The sequence below is a fragment of the Triticum aestivum genome, chromosome 3A, assembly GCF_018294505.1.
Source record: "Triticum aestivum cultivar Chinese Spring chromosome 3A, IWGSC CS RefSeq v2.1, whole genome shotgun sequence".
In the NCBI taxonomy this organism is placed as follows: domain Eukaryota; kingdom Viridiplantae; phylum Streptophyta; class Magnoliopsida; order Poales; family Poaceae; genus Triticum; species Triticum aestivum.
The window spans coordinates 642,390,206-642,410,739 of NC_057800.1; the positions used below are offsets into that span (position 1 = coordinate 642,390,206).

Below are 20,534 nucleotides of genomic sequence, written 5' to 3' on the forward strand. Positions count from 1 at the left end.
TTTTTGTCTAGTTCATGTTTGAATGTTGACCAACAATCGTAACTCGATGTCGTCTATGAAAATTTCATAGAAGACACATACGTACAGAGTTCATTGTTATCAGTACATGTAAATTGAAGAAAACACAAATACTAATTCTGGAGTTAGTCAAAATCACTATATGAAGGGAAAAAACCTATAGTACAGTTGGCTTCCAACCATAAACACGGTCCATATGCAGTATAACCTGTATAGCTATAAAATTTTAGTATAGAGAAATCAATACATGAGCTAGATAAAAATAGACAAGGCATCGTAAACAAAAAATAGACCGATAATATTGAATAACTCTTATAGGTTAAACTCCCATAAGTTTAAGAAACATACATGAATAAAAATATAACCAAGATATATGTTACATGGTTGAAAGGCAAATGATTTTATCCTACATACACAAAATAACTTATTACAACTTAGTGAAAAAATGAACATGATTTTTTTAAGTTACATCTGGCCACATGTGTTGGAAATATGCCCTAGAGGCAATAATAAATTAGTTATTATTATATTCCTTGTTCATGATAATCGTTTATTATCCATGCTAGAATTGTATTGATAGGAAACTCAGATACATGTGTGGATACATAGACAACACCATGTCCCTAATAAGCCTCTAGTTGACTAGCTCGTTGATCAATAGATGGTTACGGTTTCCTAACCGTGGACATTGGATGTCGTTGATAACGGGATCACATCATTAGGAGAATGATGTGATGGACAAGACCCAATCCTAAGCCTAGCATAAGATCATGTAGTTCGTATGCTAAAGCTTTTCTAATGTCAAGTATCATTTCCTTAGACCATGAGATTGTGCAACTCCCGGATACCATAGGAGTGCTTTGGCTGTGCCAAACGTCACAAGTAACTGGGTGGCTATAAAGGTACACTACAGGTATCTCCGAAAGTGTCTGTTGGGTTGGCACGAATCGAGACTGGGATTTGTCACTCCGTGTAAACGGAGAGGTATCTCTGGGCCCACTCGGTAGGACATCATCATAATGTGCACAATGTGATCAAGGAGTTGATCACAGGATGATGTGTTACGGAATGAGTAAAGAGACTTGCCGGTAACGAGATTGAACAAGGTATCGGGATACCGACGATCGAATCTCGGGCAAGTATCGTACCGCTAGACAAAGGGAATTGTATACGGGATTGATTAAGTCCTTGACATCGTGGTTCATCCGATGAGATCATCGTGGAACATGTGGGAGCCAACATGGGTATCCAGATCCCGCTGTTGGTTATTGACCGGAGAGTCATCTCGGTCATGTCTGCATGTCTCCCGAACCCGTAGGGTCTACACACTTAAGGTTCGGTGACGCTAGGGTTATAGGGATATTAGTATGCGGTAATTCGAAAGTTGTTCGGAGTCCCGGATGAGATCCTGGACGTCACGAGGAGTTCCGGAATGGTCCGGAGGTAAAGAATTATATATAGGAAGTGCTATTTCTGCCATCGGGACAAGTTTCGGGGTCACCGGTATTGTACCGGGACCACCGGAAGGGTCCCGGGGGTCCACCGGGTGGGGCCACCTGCCCCGGGGGCCACATGGGCTGTAGGGGGTGCGCCTTGGCCTACATGGGCCAAGGGCACCAGCCCCTAGAGGCCCATGCGCCAAAGGAACAAGAGGAGGGGAGAGTCCTAAAGGGGGAAGGCACCTCCGAGGTGCCTTGGGAAGGATGGACTCCTCCCCCCCCCCCCCTTGGCCGCACCCTTCCTTGGAGGAAGGGGCAAGGCTGCGCCCCCCCTCTCCCTTGGCCCTATATATAGTGGGGGGGAAGGGAGGGCAACCATACCTAAGCCCTGGCGCCTCCCTCTCCCTCCCATGACACATCTCCCTCCTCCCGCAGCGCTTGGCGAAGCCCTGTTGAAATCCCGCTACTTCCACCACCACGCCGTCGTGCTACTGGATCTCCATCAACCTCTCCTCCCCCCTTGCTGGATCAAGAAGGAGGAGACGTCGTTGCTCCGTACGTGTGTTGAACGCGGAGGTGCCGTCCGTTCGGCGCTAGGATCATCGGTGATTTGGATCGCGACGAGTACGACTCCATCAACCCCGTTCTCTTGAACGCTTCCGCGCGCGATCTACAAGGGTATGTAGATCCACTCCTCCCTCGTTGCTAGATGACTCCATAGATTGATCTTGGTGACACGTAGGAAAATTTTGAATTATTGCTACGTTCCCCAACAACATGAACCGTGGACCGGAAAAGAAAATAAGAGTGGCCATCAGAAAATTTTAGCACGGTTGGAGCATGCGGTTGAGAGGAACAAAACTCGATGAAGCCGAATATAATACAGTGAACAGTAAATAGCATGCGAATCAACCCGTGATTGAGTTGGTTAGGTGGACAGTGGTATCTCCAACCCACCAGGGTTCAAATTCTGGTGCTCGCATTATTCCTGGATTTATTTCAAGATTTCCGGCGATGCGCTTTCAGTGGGAGGAGACGTTCCCGTCGACGACGAGGCGCCTACGGTGACTTCGTAAATCTCAAGATGATATGCCGGCTCAGTCTCTCGGAGGTGCTCATAGGGGTAGGGTATGTGTATGCGTTCATAGGGGTGAGGGTATGCGCTAAACAAGCTTTGAATGTTTACGAAGAAAAACAATCCTCGATGGCATTTGGATGTAAAGTGGCAAGACAAAAGATATCTTATAAATCGTGTCACCATTATACTAGTGCCCATGCATAAGTTTGAGCCATAAAGCTTATACGCATAACTGACTGACCCTGATAAACTAAATGCATGTATCCGCCTACTTAGCGGACGCGCAAATGATTGTGTTTGCTTCCCTCTTCCTCCATGTGCTCAAGCTTGGGGCACATGAACTGATCGTTATAAAGATCCAGTAGTAATCTATAGCGCACAACAAAGCAATAATGCGGAGGAGCACTATGATAATATATCACTTTGCTGACTTCAAATGATTAGCATCATCCGGGAGTTTGTTAATCTCGTTACCACATTTTTTTACTACATAGAAATTTCAAGATGTGCAATGAGGTACAAAATTAATTAAGCAGATATTCGAGTTAATATCCCTCTCATGCACGTGGCATGCCGATCACCGTGCTCGTCTTTTTTTGCCTCAGTCCAGTTGTGTTCATAATATAATACTTCCCCCAAAAAAGTTGGGCCCTTGATGGGCAAATTATGATGAGAAAACCGAAATTATCTCATTTTACGGATATTACTATTTCACCATGACTTGACTTTAGGGTTAATTACAATGTGATGCCATGCTTTTCATGTTTTCTCTTACTCCTTAACTGTAACACCCACTCTGCTTATTTGTACGAGCTACGTCTCCCTTATCCGTTCCCCTTATCACACTTCGCACCTCTAATGATGGCTACGTGTTACACTATAAGAAAAAACTTTGAACACAAGTGCATCATATATTCCTTTTTTTCTTTTTGTTTGAGTGAAGGCTACTCTGGCCATCATCTTTTTGTCGCGAGTTTTGGCTTATTCTCTTATTGTCACTGACCATATAATTTTATGATTCATCCCATCTCAAAAGGGTTATATATATCATTACGCTTACGCGAAGATGATGTAATGATCCAATGATGCGAGAATGGTGGTTTCACTTGACACAAAGAAGTCCCGTTTATGATTGAACATAGAGAAATGTGAAACTGGGAGGGAGGGGGTAACAAGGTGAATGCCTTTGACATGTTATTGAGAAGGCAGGCCTCAAAGCTCATTGCCATCAGCTAGTAGTTATTAAGGGTGGCATGAGGTCCAAGTATGGAGTATGCTAACTTTGAACATTAGTGCATCATATATTCCTTTTCTTCTTCTTTTATTTGAATGAAGGCTACCCGGGCCATCTCCTTTTATCGTGATTTTTGCCTTATTCTCTTGCTGTCACTTACCATATAATTTTATGAATCATCCCATCTCAAAAGGCTTCTAAATATCATTAGGCTTACACGAAGATGAGGTAATGATCAAATGATGCGAGAATGGTGGTTACACTCGACACAAAAAAGCCCCGTTGATGATTGAACAAAGAGAAATTGGAGGAGGGGTGTGGCCAACTAGGTGAATGCCTCTGACTGAATTTTATTGGGAAGGCGGACCTCAAAGCTCATTTCCATCAACTGGTGGTTATTGAGAGTGGCATGAGGTCCAAGGATGACATATGCTCACCCAAATGTGAGGAGGTCTGTGCTGACAATGGGATGCACGAGGACACAATCATGCAAGCAAATATGACGGACATGACGAGGAACGGAGAAGCTATACCACCTCTAATGTTCATCTTTTCTTCCATGCACACGAAGATAATGGCAGTGATGACAACTAAGTGGACTTTGAAAGATTTGAATCAATTATAATTAATGTTTGTTGTGGTATTTTCTCATCACTTTTGGCAATGGAAGTATCAATGCTACTGTCATTCACTCATGTGTGACCATTGGATAACTCGTGTTTATGGGTAACGAGGTTGATAAGGCAGGTGTGTTGGCACCTAATTCTGAGACTCATCCCGAAAGAGCGTTGCGACTTGTCCACCTCTCTTGGAGGCGGCTAGCCTTGGATCTGACAAGATGATTGCTTGCCTCCTTCCGGGGAAGGCTACGAGGAACAAAATCAAGAAGGTAGAGAAGGCTCTCATGATCAAAGGCAAGAAGAGTAATGTTGTAGGAAAGACACTTGCGACTAGTTAATGGATGGTCACAATCTTCTAGGTCGCCCTCATGGCTTGTCTTTGTCTCCGTGGATTAAGAGGCATCCATCGTCTTAAGCCGAAGCGTTCTCGTTAGGGGTTTCCGTGCGACACAAAAGTGTTTTTTGTTCTCTTGCACTAATGAAGCTTCGGCGATGGGGTGTGCTGTGGTGGTGTAAGAACTACTATGGTTTTCTTAATGAAAACTGGGGGAACTCCTCGCTAAAAAGAGCATAAGTGTGGGGGTTTATGGTTTTTGCGTGTTGGGTACGTCTGTCAGCTTGTTCAAGAGGTTATGCACACCCGGGTTCTCATTAATCAACCGAACAATTCTCTTCTGTTTAATTAATCTATGAGGTAAATCTTTTGCCTTGGTTTTAATTTTTTGTTGTTGCGAGCACTATTTCCCAAAGTGTGATCTCACATCCCTGGGGCGGTGGTGACTTTAAAAATTGTTCCCTACGGTCCTTTTTTACTTCGCATATAAGATTTATCTGAAATCAAACTTTGTGAAGTTTGATCAACTTTATGAAGAAAAAAATAAATCAACATTCACAATATGAAATCAATATCATTAGATGCATCATGAATTTGACTTTAATATTATAGATGTTTATTTTTTCATGTAAAAATGGCCAGACTTCATAAAATCCGGCTTGAAACAAATCTTATATGCAGAGTAAAAAGAACTGGAGGAAATGCTAGCTATTTCTCTCGGACCTGTTAGAAACACCACACAAAAAAACATGTATTATATCATACCAAAAGGTTCAAATCGGAAACCCAGATCTCGATCCGGTTTACAGGCTGAACGACGACGGCTTCGCGATGACACCGTCCATAATACATGCTGAGCACCACCCAATGAGGGCGAGGTGACCCAGAGAAAGAAAGAAACCCAAATGGAAATGGCCAAATGGGGCGGTACGTAGGGCCAAGCGTGAGAAGTCAGAGGAGCGAATAGTTTTGTGGCGCCATGTTACGCCACGCGATTGGCAGCGCCTTGCCTTGCTTGCTCGACACTATTTCCCCTGGCTGGCTGGCTGGCCAAATATCTGTGGAGGAGGGACTTCCTCCAACTCCACTCGATCGATCCATGCATCCAGGAGGCCACCACCAGACCAGAACGCAGCAGGAATCTCGCATGTGGCCGATCGGTGCCCCGGATCAGGAGAGCGTTTTGGCGCGACAAAAGCAAGCTTTTTATTCCCTCCCCCGGAAACGAACGAGCTGGGCGATCGAGTTCTCCCGCCTGATCTCGTTCTCCCGTAAACTGCACACTCCCAACGTACAGTAGATCCGTAGTGCAACCAGAAAGATGCCTGCCGGCGGCGGCAGAACCGGGTTCCCGGCCTGACACGCGGTGTCAGGGCCGGCTGAAGTGAAAGGAAAGGCAGAACATTTTCGTGCAGCCGCAGAGGAGTGCATGGCAAGGATGAAGGAAATGCGGTTGCATGCAGTGCAGGCGCCGCCACGGGGTTTGGCGAGGCCGGCCGGTACGTGCATTGCATGCATGCATGAGAGGTTTGGTTGGTTGGTTGGTTTCGTGGGTTCCGTTGGCATCTTGGGCCAAATCAAACCACTCGCCATCGATCGATGGTTGGAGAGAGGGTCGCCATTGTTTCGAGTAAAGGCGACGGAACACACCGCCATGCCATTTTGCCCGCAGCTGCACCCATGCATGCATGCATGTCAGCATGTGGCGTAACGTGCTCGCGCGCGTGCTCTGCCTAGCCGGTTTTCGTTATTAGGCTCGTGTGACTGCATACTTTTAGGAGCACGGTATCTGCATTAGGTGCCGACGAGCAGAATAAGACAAGAAAAAGGGCCCGAATATCAAGCAAGCATCAGATCCTTAGGCACGGCAAATCGAGCAGTTTTCATGACAATTTATGTTCATCAAGGATTGCAAGTTTAGCTGACGGGTATGACAAATCCGTTGAGTCTCTTTTTTTCTTGCCAGAAAGATGGCATGCTAGCAAAACTAAACTTGTCGTCTTCGTGCCAATATAAATTGCCATGAAAAAGTTAGAGTTGCTATTCCTAAAAATCTAACGTCAAACTTTTAGCACTTCCAAATAAAAATAAGCAGGGGATTGAATTGTTCATATGCACAGAAATTTCCCCACCTAACGAGTGGAAGGAGACGACCGTGTGTAGCTAGAGAGAAACTTTAGTGGATCAGTAAAATATGCAAATATGGGGAGAGCAAACAATAATAAAAAACATCGAAGCCGACCAAATTCTCTCAACTTCACATTATTCCGAAGGTAGGGGGCAATAGCCCCCCCCCCCCCTCCTCCCCCGACCCTTACACATAGATTCGCCACTATTTGTACTCTTATTATGAGATGGCCCGATATTGTTCAATAGCTAGTTCATACTCAAATCATGAGTGCACCATTAGAAAAATTTCATAGCTCGGCCCCTGCCTGGTCATCCCTCTAAACACGCACATTACCAGATTTCCCCGCGGAGCCTTACACCCCCACACCCCTACCAATCATCAGTTTTCTTATTCGTCTACATTGGTTGCGGCTCGTTCCTCGTCAAGGCCTTGCCGGCCTCTCCAGGCCTTTCTTCGCTCGCCCTTGCGTCACCTTCACCTGCTTCCTTCTCACTGAATCGATTGTTGCAATGCATCCAGCAAAATGTGTCAGGGCAAGACTCATTTTCAAAGGATTGGACGAGAGTTATTCCGTGTCCACGGACTGCTCCCCCCCTAGTCCACGGACGGATGCAGGAGCAAATTTGCAGGTCTGCGTTGGAGATGCACTTAGTCCCTATCGATCCTTCACTTTTCGAAGAAAAAAAACATTTGCCCTGACCGAATGGAAAAAAAATCCTATCCTATCAAATGACATCTCTTTGCTATAGGAATTGAGACGTATGTCATCTCATTTTCATGATTTTTCTGAACTGGGCCTCCTTTAGTTCATAGGATATGAACAACATAGAAATAGAAAAATTATAAAAAAATGAGATGATATACATCTCGATTCCTATAGCAAAGAGATGGCATAGAAAAATAGATTTATGTTTGTTGGGAAAAAGTTTTGGAACGTTTTGACTTGTTCTGAATTTTGTAAAAATAAAACCAGTTATCAGGTGTAGTTACCACCTTGTTTCAAAGGGTATTTTTTTTCCATTTTTAGCAGTTTTTGCCAAAAATGCCAGCCAAATTAATACTCAGTTCCATGCTCCTCCATGCTGGCTATATTCTATTGCTAGCTTGCTACCCTTGATTAAAAAAAAGCTATTCTACTGCTGGTCCAAAGAAAAACGTGCCTCCGGGCGGCCCCGAACAGCGGCGACAGCACACACGCTACAGCGCCACGTATGCCCCGAAGGAGAGGACGAGGGGGCTGGGGAGGTGGTGGTCACCGCGCGGGCACTCCGTGATGGCCGCCGCGTGTACGGCCCGGCTGAGCTGTCCCATTGATGGCCGCAGCCAGCGCATCTCACGCGCCGCAGCCCACAGCCCGCCAGCGTGTCCACGGCCGGCCGCGGGGGTCAGCGAGGGCCATCAACTCGGCTCGCACGGCGCCGTCCACGTGTGCGTCCCGACACCCGGCCGCCGGATCCCGAAATCATTCATGGCCCCTGGACCGGACGCAGCGCAGTACGCCACACAAGCAGAGCAGATGCATGGCTCGCCGGCTGCCATCGAGAGAGAGGAGAGCGCACGCCGGAGGCGTGCGAGGAGGGCGGCGGCGAGTGCTGTCGGCGACACGGACACGGCGGCCGTGCCGCAGGCACGGACAGCAACCCGTCGGACGGGACAAGGAGAAACGAGTGCCCAGTCTACCCGGGCTGGGCTACTGCAGCCACCACAGGCAGGACCAGCCTCGCGTTGACCCAGCGCTAGTGGCGCTAGTGGTAGCGGCAGCTGGGTGCGCGGGAAATGAGACGGACGGAGGGGCGCCGACACTTGGCGTGGGGCGGCAGGGCGCCGCCCGGTTTAACTCGCTGGCCGCCGCAGATGCACCGATGGCGGGGAGTGCTTGCGCGGCGCCTGCCTGGATGGCCGTGGCCAGCTGGCATCTGCGCATCTGGCAGTCCCAGTCACGCTCCGCTCGTGGCTGGCTGGCGCCACTCCCACTGCCTTCGGTTCCTCCCATTCAATCGCGACATCTCTCTGCCGGAGTGTCCCCATCATCTCGTAGTACGAGTGCATTCATTCTTAATCCATCCATCCATGGCTCCGATCCGCCCGAGCCCCGAGGCGGGCGGGCAGCTGGGCCGACTGACACCGCTGACGTAGGCCTGGTACGATCCTCGCGATAGAATACGTGGCGCTGCCAGCGGATCGCATCGCATCGAGCCCTGATCTATGCGCCGGCCAACGCAACGCTGGCACACACGCACAAAACCCAGAGTTTCTGACAACATCTAGGAGCATTTTGCCAATCAAAAAAGGAAGAAAGAAAAAATAACTGTGATTAACTAGTGGACAGCATTTTACAAACAATTTGCAAAGTCCCGATCGACTGAGACTTCGTTATGTCTCGGTCGATGCTATAGTCCTTAGATTTTGCATGGAGATTCGTATAATTTTTTTCTTTTCAGTTTTTTTCTTTCTTCTTTTTATACTATACCACTTTTTTCGAAAAGGGGTAACCCCGGCCTCCGCATCAGAGCGATGCATACGGTCATATTATATCACTTGACTGAGACTTGGTTAAGTCTCAGTCGACTGAGACGTAGCCATACCCACAAATCAAGAATCAAAGAGCACTAGTAGCGGACAGTGTTACTCGCGTCAAGATTGCTGTTGCCGCAGAAAAATCCAGCACTCTGAAAAGTAAAAAGAAAAAGAAAAGGTAAAGTAAAGATGAAAGCAATAGGAATGATCACCAGCTAGGTCAGGTCATGAGACAGACCGGCTAGCTCACACATAACAATGCACCGGGTGGCCAATTTACATCATGCAAATTGCAGCATGAGTGGTCAATTATCCTCCCCTCTTTTCTTTCTGTCCATGGAGCGATGACCGTCGCACCCAGCACCAAGCAAACAGTAAACCTTTCTCCACATTCCCTGCTTTCATAAACAAACTACTAAAAAGTTCGCTAATAATTCCTCGACACGCTCGTCCCTGCCTCCAAGCACCTGTCGCCTAAAGCCAAATCCCATCTCATAATAACCCAGGAAAAAACACATGCAAACTCCTGGCCACCACATATCGGCGCCCTTTTTTCCAACGACGAGTTAAATTAAACACGCATTCAAATCAGGTCGGGTCGACGCCACGATTTGATCCGCGCGCATCGATCCAGGATCAGCCCGAAAGCAAGGGCCGATCCAACTCCGACGGTTTTTAAAAATTCCCAAAGCGGGGCGCATGGAATCGCCGGCCAGTGGAGGGGCCACTCAGACACATGATTAATTAACTAACCATTCCTTGGACTAATTAGTGCGTGATAATTTAATTAGCAGGTCAAGATTGGCTTCTTTATTTCTCCCTGTCTCGGGCTCGGCATCTGATGGGGATCAAAGATGCCCATACAAAAAGGCCTCAACTTGGGGAGGGAGAGGTGGGCACTATGCTGGCACTAGCTGCTACCACTGCTAGATCTCTGTGTTGATCTCGGTTTCACTTGTTAAATCTGGGGTCTAGCAATTAGTAGTTTGCTGCTGTGCTGCTCCATCACCAGTGGATGATGGACACATTGTTTAGAGGGACAGAGATGGGTGCCATGCCATGCCATGGAGGGTGGCCACTTTTGGGCACAGGGCAAGTTGGGCTGGTTGCGCTTTGGGGCGTGACACAATCATGTGTTGCTTGCCCTACATCTTGCAAGGAGCCATCACAGCAGAAACTAATTTCTACCCACGGACACTTATTTTGGAACGGAGGGAGTACTTGCAAGCAAACCACACTGGTAAAATCAATATACTGTATTTTCTTTGTGTGTTTGAGGTAAACGGGAGACGGGAAAAATGACAGCAGTCTGCCAAGTTGTTTAAACATCGATATCATGCGTGACAAGAGAAAGGGCAGGAGAAAGAAACACGACGGGGCGACATGCCATCCAAGCCATCTCGTTTCGATTGGGATCGTTTCCTACTACATGTATTTGACATGTCTCCATAAAGATATCTAGCGATATGGACCCTAAACAAGAGGAAACTAAGAGCCGAAATAAAACCATCGCCGATCTTTTCTTGGAATCTCTTGCGTTTTATATATAACAAAAGGCGTGCATCATACCTAATTAAACGCACTTTTTGGCGCTATTATTGATAACTATATTTCACATGAGTTCTCCAAACACATACTCCCATTATTTGTTATTGTTATCCCGGTACGGTTTGCTGTTACAAACCATTTCATTTCAACAATAAAATACGGTTGCTTGTGCTCAGGGCCGGCCCTGGGGCATGGGCAGGGGGGCGACGGCCCAAGGCCCAGCCCAGGGAGGGGCCCATGATGTAGTGCACATATATAATATAGCCAAGCAAAAATAGGTGAAAAAAAAATTATGAGAGAAGAAAAACGAGATGAGGTAGGCCCATCAGATAGCAGGTAGCGATTAGCGAAGCGTCACGCACGCCGCACGGCGGGGCCGTGCGTTTCGATTGTGAAACAAATCAATCGAAGATCTCGCGGACGCCTCGCTCGTCTGTTCGTCCACTCGTCGCTGTGGTCGCCTCGGTCACCGCTGTGCGCGTCGCCCGCCGTGCGGCAATCCAGCAGCTGCAGCCCGCAGCAGTACGTATACGTATGTATGTGAGCAGTGAGCGCAGCCCACAGCAGTACGTATACGTATCCATGCATAACTCTCTGTACCATGTTCCTGATCCATCCCTGCAAACCCCAATTTCAGTAATTTCTTTTATTTTTTAGAACGTATTCAACTATTCATCCATGATCCATCCTCTAATTTCAGTGTACACGAAGTTCCAAATTTTAGTGTATAATTTTCGAATTCAATCTTTCATAGTATGTATTCAACCATCCTTTTTTTTGTCATTCTATGCACATGTCTAGGGTTCCAATCATTCAAATCATCTGATGTATAAATTTCTAATTCCTTGAATAATTTTCTTCATAATATTAGGACATTAGCCCGCCATGTTGCCTAAGAAGCATTTGTCAGTTGCTCAAACAAGGAGAAAAAAGATAGAAAGGGATCTGAAGATTCAACAACTGAAGGGTACTTAAGTATTATTGTTGTCGATGGAGTTAGTTGAATTTGGTTCTTATTTGAGGTAATCATATCATGTTACTTTCAATTTTCTATCTTTTTAATATTTCTGTCGTAATATGGCATTGTCCAACAATTATTATGTTTAAGTTTATGTACCACGCACGCACATACATATATATGATCTTAAGACATAGGGGCACATGGCATCGAATTCGCCTAGGGCCTCCCGAAACACTGCTTGTGCTCCATGATTTGCCTTCGAGATAAACAAGACGGAAGCATATCCAAAACTCCCATAATATAAGGAAAGAAAACACACACACCCAAAAAAGGAGGGCACCCAACCTCCAAAGTTTCAGCATGAAATTTGTTTTAAATTTTTTTCACAAGGCACACTTGTGAGCCAACACACGCACACTAACCAACCACCGGACGTCCACGCCTCTCATATCGGGCAAAACTAGCAATCAAGCTTATATTTATTTCGATGATATATAGATATATCTTATCCAGGCCACATCAAGAGAATAATAAATATGTGAAATGAATAACTAGGAAAGCTCCAACCGTATTATTTCCACTAATAAATCATTTATTCTTAGTTAATTAATTAAATGAAAACCCCGGAGAAGAGAAGATGTGGCATATCCCATTCTCTTTTTTTTTTCGGTGCCCCCCTGCCCCTGACATCTGAATAAAATCCACCACTCCAACGCCCCCCCGCTCTGCATTATTCCTCTCCTCCCCTCCCCCCCACCCCCCTCCTCCTCTCGCCTCTCCCCTCACCACGCCGCCCGCCGCCCGCCGCCGCCGGCGACCGACGGAGACACCCGCGGGGAGAGACCCGTCCGCCGTAGCGGCCCTCCCGAGGCATTTCCCGCCTCGCTCTCTTCGCTCGAGACGGTGCGTGTTCTGACTCGTCTCTTGCCGCCATGGATCGTTCCTCGCCTCTCCTTTCCCCGCTGTTCGGTCCGGGAGATTAGGATTCAGAGTAAGCTTTGGTGGGGCGGGATGTGACCTTGGGGGTGCTCTGGGCTGCTTGTGCGTCCTCTCTGCGCGCGCGTGTGCTTCTCTGCTCCTCTTTCTCTGGGCGAGCTCCGCCATTGGGGATCTCCGGGGAGGAAGCCTGCGGTGTTCGTGCGGTTCCACCATGCTAGTTTTACGCGAAGAAAGGCCTCCTCCCGATGGATTTCTGGCATTTTCATCCGAGGAACGAGCCCGAATGGCAGATTTGCGGGGCTGAAAACGATGTTTCAGAGCGCTCCTTATCCTGTGGCCGGCCTTGCCCACTCCGGAGGAAGCTGCTTTAAATCCCACACTACTTGTCAGGCCGAGAGAAGCTCGAGCGAGCTGCCGACCTCATCTTAATTTTCTTTTGAGTTTTTCTTGGGGAGACGCGGTGAGCGAAATGCGCTGCAGCGCTGGCTGGCTGGCTGGCTGGCTGGCTGGCAGCGCCCGCCCGTGGCCCTTGGATTTGCTGGGGAAAGAGGCGAGCTTGGTCAAAATCATGGGCTCCAGGGAGCTCCGCGCGTCTCAAATTTAGCATGGAAAAGGTCGTGCTCGCTTGGTGGTTTTCCGAAAGGTGCCTCCTGGAGAACACTGTGTTGTGGGCTTGCAGCGGGTAGATTTTTTACTATTCCCATCCCCTCTTTTCGTACTGGTTCCGGGAGCGTTGCCTTGTCCTATCCTCCCAAGTCCAGGCCTGTTGTTTTCGCCGGTCTGAAATGCTTGCAACTGAGAGTGATGTGATCTGCCGATCTGACTTTTTTTTCCCTTCTGAATCTTGCAAATTAGATGGTGGAACTGACGAGATAGTCAAGCATGGACGCAATGGAGGTCGAGGAGGGCCCTCTCTTGGCTATTGATGCCAAGGTACCATCTTAACTGTGGTTTTATCTTGATTTTCAGTGATAATATCTGTTGTTCAAGCTAATTGGTCTGCAGATTATTTGCAGTTAAGAGTTTAGAATATACTGTTTTTGTTGATTAATGAGATCTATTTGGATTTGCTTTGTAAACTTACATCTTAGTGACTGTTTTAGCAGCACTCTTAATTCCGTTTTATTTCTACAGGATGGGTATTTAAAGCTTTGTACTGTATAGGAAGCAAAGCATATTAGAAATAACTGGAACCTTGTATCTTCTCTTTTTTGGGTGGATTTGTGTATGGCTGCCTAATCTGAAGAAATTGTGTTTTCTGCAGTTACATGCTGGAATGTGCAGAGCATTTCATCCTGCGGTTTCTAAACTTTTAGCGATTTTCCCGTTCATCGAAGCATCAAGGCCCAGAAGCAAGTCTGGCATACAGGCACTGTGTTCGCTGCATGTTGCTCTGGATAAATCCAAAGGTCTTCTTCAACATTGCGCAGATTGCAGCAGGCTCTACTTGGTAAGATGTTGTACCCCTCCCTGCCGAGCACTCTGGATATTATAATTAGTTGCAAACTTGCCATGGGGCATTTGCAGCATTGCTTTTCAATATTTGTGTCTTTAGAATAATTAAACTGCGAAACTCTTACACTGATAATATCCACTTTCAGGCCATCACCGCAGAAACTGTGCATTTGAAGTTTGAGAAATCAAGAAGCCAACTTCAGGAAAGTCTTCGGCGTGTCGAAAGCATAGTAACCGAAGATATTGGCCATAAGGTATGTTGTGTAAAATCCTAATTAGCACAACTAAATTGTGCTTCTGTTTGGTTTCCTTGGACTACAAATCCCACATTATGCACCAGTTGTTTTATGGTTAAACCATTTAGTAAATTTGCGTGCTATGTCCTGACATCCTGATCCTGTCTGTGCGCAACAGATTGTAGAGATCATTGGTGAGTTGGAGGAGGTTGTATTTACATTGGATCAATCAGAGAAGGAAGCTGGTGATGAGGTGATCAATTTGCTCCAGAGAAACAGTAAAATGAACAGTTCCAGCGATAGTGGGGAGCTTGAGGTCTTTCATATGGCTGCTCTGAAGCTGGGAATTACTTCTTCCAGGGCAGCATTGACTGAGAGAAGAGCCCTCAAGAAGCTAATTGAAAAGGCTCGTTCTGGAGATGATAAGCGGAAGGAGTTTGTTGTGTCCTACCTATACAATCTCATGAGGAAATACTCGAAATTTTTCAGAAGTGAAGCAGGCGATGATACCGATTCTCAAGGATCAGCCCCATGTTCACCTACAGTATTAGGCATGGATGACATGTATGGCCCCTGCGGAAACAGCCGAGCATTCAGTAGACAGCTTTCGAGCATTCAATCATTTAATTCGAGGTTTGGGTCTTTCAATTCGAGGCTTGGATCATTCAATTGTAGGCCTAGTGGTCCAAGGTCCGAAAACATGTCGATCCCTCCCGAGGAACTCAGATGTCCCATTTCCTTGCAGCTGATGTATGACCCGGTTATTGTTTCGTCTGGTCAGACTTATGAGCGTGTTTGCATTGAAAAATGGTTTAATGATGGTCACAGCACATGTCCCAAGACTCAGCAACAACTGGCCCACTTGTCTTTGACTCCAAACTACTGTGTTAAGGCCATGATTTCCAGCTGGTGCGAGCAGAATGATTTTCCAGTTCCAGATGGTCCACCGGGATCCTTTGATGTAAATTGGAGGCTTGCTTTATCTGACTCCCAGGCGACGGGCTGTGTGTCTGTCGATAGTTTTGACACTAGCAACATCAAGGGTGTCAAGGTGGTTCCCCTGGAGAACGAGAGAAAGGAAGAACCGATGAACAGCGAATCAGGCACATTGGATGATAGCTCTTGTTTTGAGTTTGATATGAATGAGGGGTATCGGAACTTGCTGCTGGTGCTTAATGAAAGAAACAACATACTGAGCCAGTGCAGATTGGTTGAGCAGATAAGATATCTGCTGAAAGATGATGAGGAAGCAAGGATCCAGATGGGCTCAAATGGGTTCGCTGAGGCCCTAGTTCAGTTCTTAAGGTATTCTGTGGAAGAAGGAAATGAGAAGGCACAAGAAGTTGGTGCCATGGCTCTTTTTAACCTTGCAGTCAATAATAATAGGTATGCCATGTATTTTTCAGTTAAATGGTGCTTGTCATTTGCAGCTAGTTAGTTGACCTTGAACTTCTGAATTTCCAGTTTTTGCTTACAAACCCTATGCTTGTTTATTTCAGAAACAAGGGACTTCTGTTGTCTGCTGGGATAGTCGAACTACTTGAGCAGATGACATCGAATCCACGCCTAGCTGCTGCAGCCACGGCGCTCTACCTTAACCTTTCCTGCCTCACCGACGCGAAGAGCGTCATCGCTTCCACCCAGGCTGTGCCATTCCTAGTGGACCGTCTGTACAACCACGACGCCTGCGACCCGAAAGCCAGCTCCTGCAAGCATGATGCTCTCTACACGCTGTACAACCTCTCCACCTACCAGGCCAGCATCCCGTCGCTCCTGTCGGCCGGCATCGTGGACGCGCTCCACACGCTCCTGACGGACTCTTCGGTGTCCGAGGGCATCGGGTGGACGGAGAAGGCCCTGGCGGTGGCCATCAGCCTGGCGGCGACCCAGGCCGGCAGGAAGGAGATCATGTCCACCCCGGGGCTGGTGAGCACGCTGGCGATGCTGCTGGACACGGGGGAGCCGACGGAGCAGGAGCAGGCGGTGTCGTGCCTCCTGGCGATGTGCGCGGCGGACGACAAGTGCATCGCGCCGGTGCTGCAGGAGGGCGTGGTGCCGTCGCTGGTCTCCATCTCGGCGACCGGCACGGGGCGGGGCCGGGAGAAGGCCCAGAAGCTGCTGAAGCTGTTCCGGGAGCAGCGGCAACGGGACGGCGGGGGGCAGCAAGCCGCGTCGCAGCAGCAGGCACCGCCGCAGCAGGCCGCGCCGGAGGGCGGGAACGGCGGCGGGGTGATGGTGTGCCACCGGGAGTCGAAGCCGCTGTGCAAGTCCAAGTCGAGGAAGCTGGGGCGGACGCTGAGCTCGCTGTGGAAGAACCGGGGCTTCTCCCTCTACCAGTGCTAGCCTCTAGCAGGCAGGGTTTTGGGGCCTGGTTCATCATCATCAGTAGGATCTGTACATCTCCTCTTTCTTGTTCCTTTTTTCCTTGGGTCGTCTTCCGCTTTGGCGCCGTGGCTGCTTCTTCCTTCCTTTGGGTTTGGGTTAAGTAAGTTGAAAGAGACTACTGCTTCTTCCCCCCCTGCTCGGTGGGGTGATGTAGGGCATTTTCCCCCTCTTTGCCGCCTTCTCATGACACTGTACAATGTATATATAGCCTGCCTTGTTACGAGATGATGCCTCTCTTCCCTTCCTTTTCAGTCAAGCAACCGTTTGTTCTCTTTTGTCAACACGACGGTCCTCTGCTCACTGACATGTGGGCTCCATGGTCCTGTGAAGCTAATTTCGTTCTTCAGGGAGGCTCGACTCCTCATCAAGGAGATTTATTTACTTGCTCACGGTAATCCCGCTGCTTGCTCATCCAGGTGGGGTGGGTTCCTTTTTGTCCTGTCACTGATTATCATCGGCTGCTGCCTCTGCGTGGAAGGACGCAGAGGCCTCGCCAAGATAACGACACTGACATGGCAAGGGCCAACATGAATGGATGCATGAGACTGTGAGAGGGAAAAAGGACCGGCCACCACGGCTTGCGTCCGACAGCACGGAGGAAGGGCGAGGTTCATTTTCACTCACGTGCTGTCCCGTTCTCCGCACGGGATGATTGCGCGGCAGGCGCGCGAATTTTGGCATCATCCGTCGGGTTTCACCTCACCTGGTCGAGCGGCTCTCGAGGAGCGGAGCGGAGCACCGAAAGGCGCCGCTGGCTCCGGAGGGGATCTGATTTAATTAGGAGCCCCCGGTTATTTGTGGCGGGAAGCCAAGCCAGCCGCGGAGGGAGGGAGGGAGGGAGGGAGGGAGGGGGGCGTCGGCCGTCGGTCGGTTCGATGGGACGCGGCGGCGGCGAGGGCCTCCACCCGGCCAGCCCCGGCGGCCTGAAAAGCGAATCCGATTCCACGCCCGTCCCCCCCTCAACCCGCCACTTTCTGTAGCAACATTCCTGCCTCCGTCTCGCTCTCCCTTCCTGCTTTGCTTGTTATTCCTTCCGCCCGCTTGCTTCCCCTCCCTGCCGTGGAAGAGGAGCAAGGGGAGGAAGAGGGCCGGCCCATCGCCGCCGCCGTCGCCGCCGCCGGCAGGGCGGATGTCGGACCGGGAGCTCCCGCCGCCGCTGCGATCCATCCGTACGTCCTCTGCTTCTCTGCTTCTCTGTCTTGCTTGCTGCGTCTTCCTCGTCTTGGTGCATGAAAAGGGGGATTGTTTCGATGATGATCATGACAGAAACAGAGTTTTTTCTTTTGCTTCTTGTTGCCATGATTTATCTGTGATCAGTACGATCTTGAGCCTGGTCTAAAGGGGAGGAAAGAGCGGGAGAAAACAGATTTAGGCGTTGATTTGAATCGCTATTAAACTAATCGACTAGTTAAGATGCCTCCCTGGTCTTGTTCGCCTTCCATATTTTGCCGTCTCCATGCACTGTATGACTAGTTTAAACTTTAAAGCAGCAGCCTTTGCATAACTGGGTATCTATCTATCTATCTATCTATATATCTATGCATCTCCTTTGACATAAATTCAACAAGGAAGATCAATATATAACTGTACTTTATGAAGAAAAAAGTGATCCCACCTGGGATGTGTGCTTTGTACGGCGCATCACGCTTACGGGGCTGTTTGTTCCTGTGAAACTCTCCAAGCGGTTGATTCTGATGTGATTTTCAGACTGATCGAGTCGGCCATCCGCATTTCTGAACATTGGAAACTCGACTATTTTTCAGGAATTACAGGGGACGGGAGGTGCCTGTTCCGGTCCGTCGCCTATGGCGCCTGCATAAGGAGAGGCAAGCAGTCGCCGAGCGACAGCGCCCAGAAGGAACTCGCCGACGAGCTTCGAGCAAAGGTAACCACTCAACCGGTTCAGCACTTGATGATTCCGTTCCGTTCCTTGCAATTTTAGCAAAAGAGATTGCTGACCCACCTGTCGGCCTGTTTCAGGTTGCAGATGAGTTCATCAAGCGACGAGGAGATACCGAATGGTGAAGTCTTCTTTCCTGCAAAAAAATTTAAAACAGTGAATTAAACATGATCTTTTCTTTCCTGCAAAATCAAAAGTAACATGATCATTTTCGATGTGAATCTTTGGATAGGTTCCTCGAAGGCAATTTCGAGAGCTATGTGCGGAAGATGAGGAAGCCTCACGCCTGGGGAGGAGAACCTGAGCTGCTCATGTGCTCACATGTTCTTGGGTAGGCACCTTTCTTTACATGTGTAATCAATTTGTAGGTTTATATTCTGAAATGTAATTGCTTACGAGGAATGTCAACACTGCTTGCAGGATGCCCATCACCGTCCACATGTACACCAAGGGCACCGATAACCCCAGGATCATAGCAGAGTATGGCCAGGAGTACGGCAAGGACAACCCGGTCCGTGTTCTATACGACGGTTATGGGCACTACGACGCGCTGCAGCCATCTCTTGTAAGAACACAACCAAGACTGTAAGTTACTAGTACAACACTGTGCAAAATCCGACAACATTTGGCCTACTCTTTTGAGTTGAGGAACCAATGTTCCCTCCTGTCAATTTGCAGGAGAGGAGCGTAGCTAACCGGAGAATGGTGCGCTATGTAAGCTTCTTCTACTACTTCTCTAGGGCAGCCGCATAAATTCCGACATCTGCTGCAACTTGGTTTCGTTCGAGTTGGCAGATCACGGTATAGCACATATGGAGGTTCAGCCCGGGTTCGCTGCTCTATCGTTCGATCTTCTTCGAGGCTGATGTATAAATAATAAGCTTCGCGTGTGTAACTCCTGATCCAGTCAGGGAATTTAACTGCATAAACTTACACTGCGTCCAGCTTAAAATGGAGTGTTTTGTGTAAATTCTGGAATATTTTACTCTGAAAGCTTTGCTGATGGACATATGGTTCGCCGACAATTGCTTCGAAGCAACTGAATTCTCACGGCGAATGTGAATACAATCTTTCTCAGAGTATGAATACAATCTTATTTTGTTATGTTGGTCACTGATTTTCCTCTAGGATTGCTACATAGAAAATAAAATGTGTGCATAATCATCATTTGAGGGCTCTCCTTAGACTGATATTTGCCCAATTGACACATGCCTATCGAGTATTACTCCCTCTGTAAACAAATATAAGAACGTTTAGATCAATACTTTAGTGATCTAAATGCTCTTATATTTCTTTACGGAGGGGGTACTAACCAATACAGTGATGATTAGTAAAAGACTAGCCCGGAACCAGCAGAGGAAAAAAACCCAGAACTATGGGGCACGTTCAAAGGAGGCTCTTTTCTACGAAGATAGAAGATGCTTGGAAGTACCTGGATTAGAAGATTGGAGATACCAAACAGAAAGGTGGCTCTTTTCTATGAAGATAGAAGATGCTTGGAAGTACCGGGGTCGGCAGAGTTGTTCTCAAAGAGAAACGGTGCAGAAAAGGCTAGATCCCAGCTCGGAGGTTCCGAATGGATTTGCTCGGGAGTACTGGACCTATAATGGGACTCAAAGGGCTGAAGCAAATTGAGAAGGGCTCGAAAGTGCCGGGAAAAAGTCATGCTCGGATGTACCAGAGCTAACAGAGTTGATCTCAAAGGAAACATAGCTCGGTGGTACTGGAGAAATTTCTTG

General features: G+C 48.0%; 2 protein-coding genes across 3 annotated transcripts; both read left to right on the plus strand.

Moving 5' to 3' along the window:
• Positions 1-12,607: 12,607 nt before the first annotated feature.
• LOC123062831 (U-box domain-containing protein 45) lies at positions 12,608-17,118 on the plus strand. The gene is made up of 6 exons (XM_044486505.1): positions 12,608-12,783; positions 13,675-13,752; positions 14,084-14,269; positions 14,421-14,528; positions 14,689-15,896; positions 16,010-17,118. Exons 2-6 carry the CDS (start codon positions 13,702-13,704, stop codon positions 16,851-16,853), a joined length of 2,397 nt encoding a protein of 798 aa, XP_044342440.1. The 5' UTR covers positions 12,608-12,783; positions 13,675-13,701; the 3' UTR covers positions 16,854-17,118.
• A 624-nt stretch (positions 17,119-17,742) lies between these two features.
• Positions 17,743-19,899, plus strand: LOC123062832 (OVARIAN TUMOR DOMAIN-containing deubiquitinating enzyme 4). Of its 2 annotated transcripts, none has more exons than XM_044486507.1 (6): positions 17,743-18,064; positions 18,659-18,780; positions 18,876-18,916; positions 19,028-19,126; positions 19,216-19,380; positions 19,474-19,899. In XM_044486507.1, the coding sequence occupies exons 1-6, from the start codon at positions 18,025-18,027 to the stop codon at positions 19,484-19,486; spliced, it is 480 nt and encodes a 159-aa protein (XP_044342442.1). In that variant the 5' UTR covers positions 17,743-18,024; the 3' UTR covers positions 19,487-19,899. The 2 variants fall into 2 exon arrangements, with proteins under 2 accessions (XP_044342442.1, XP_044342441.1); XM_044486506.1 differs by having other exon boundaries at positions 19,216-19,360.
• The last annotated feature ends 635 nt before the right edge of the window (positions 19,900-20,534 follow it).

Excerpts from the sequence above, each read along its gene's own strand:
- LOC123062832 (XM_044486506.1), top strand. The coding sequence starts at position 18,025 with ATGTCGGACCGGGAGCTCCCGCCGCCGCTGCGATCCATCC. Across the intron at positions 18,065-18,658 it reads GCCGCCGCTGCGATCCATCC|GAATTACAGGGGACGGGAGG; the intron begins GTACGTCCTCTG and ends ACTATTTTTCAG. Across the intron at positions 19,127-19,215 it reads ATGTGCTCACATGTTCTTGG|GATGCCCATCACCGTCCACA; the intron begins GTAGGCACCTTT and ends CACTGCTTGCAG.
- LOC123062831 (XM_044486505.1), top strand. The coding sequence starts at position 13,702 with ATGGACGCAATGGAGGTCGAGGAGGGCCCTCTCTTGGCTATTGATGCC. Across the intron at positions 14,529-14,688 it reads CCGAAGATATTGGCCATAAG|ATTGTAGAGATCATTGGTGA; the intron begins GTATGTTGTGTA and ends TGTGCGCAACAG. Across the intron at positions 15,897-16,009 it reads CTTGCAGTCAATAATAATAG|AAACAAGGGACTTCTGTTGT; the intron begins GTATGCCATGTA and ends TGTTTATTTCAG.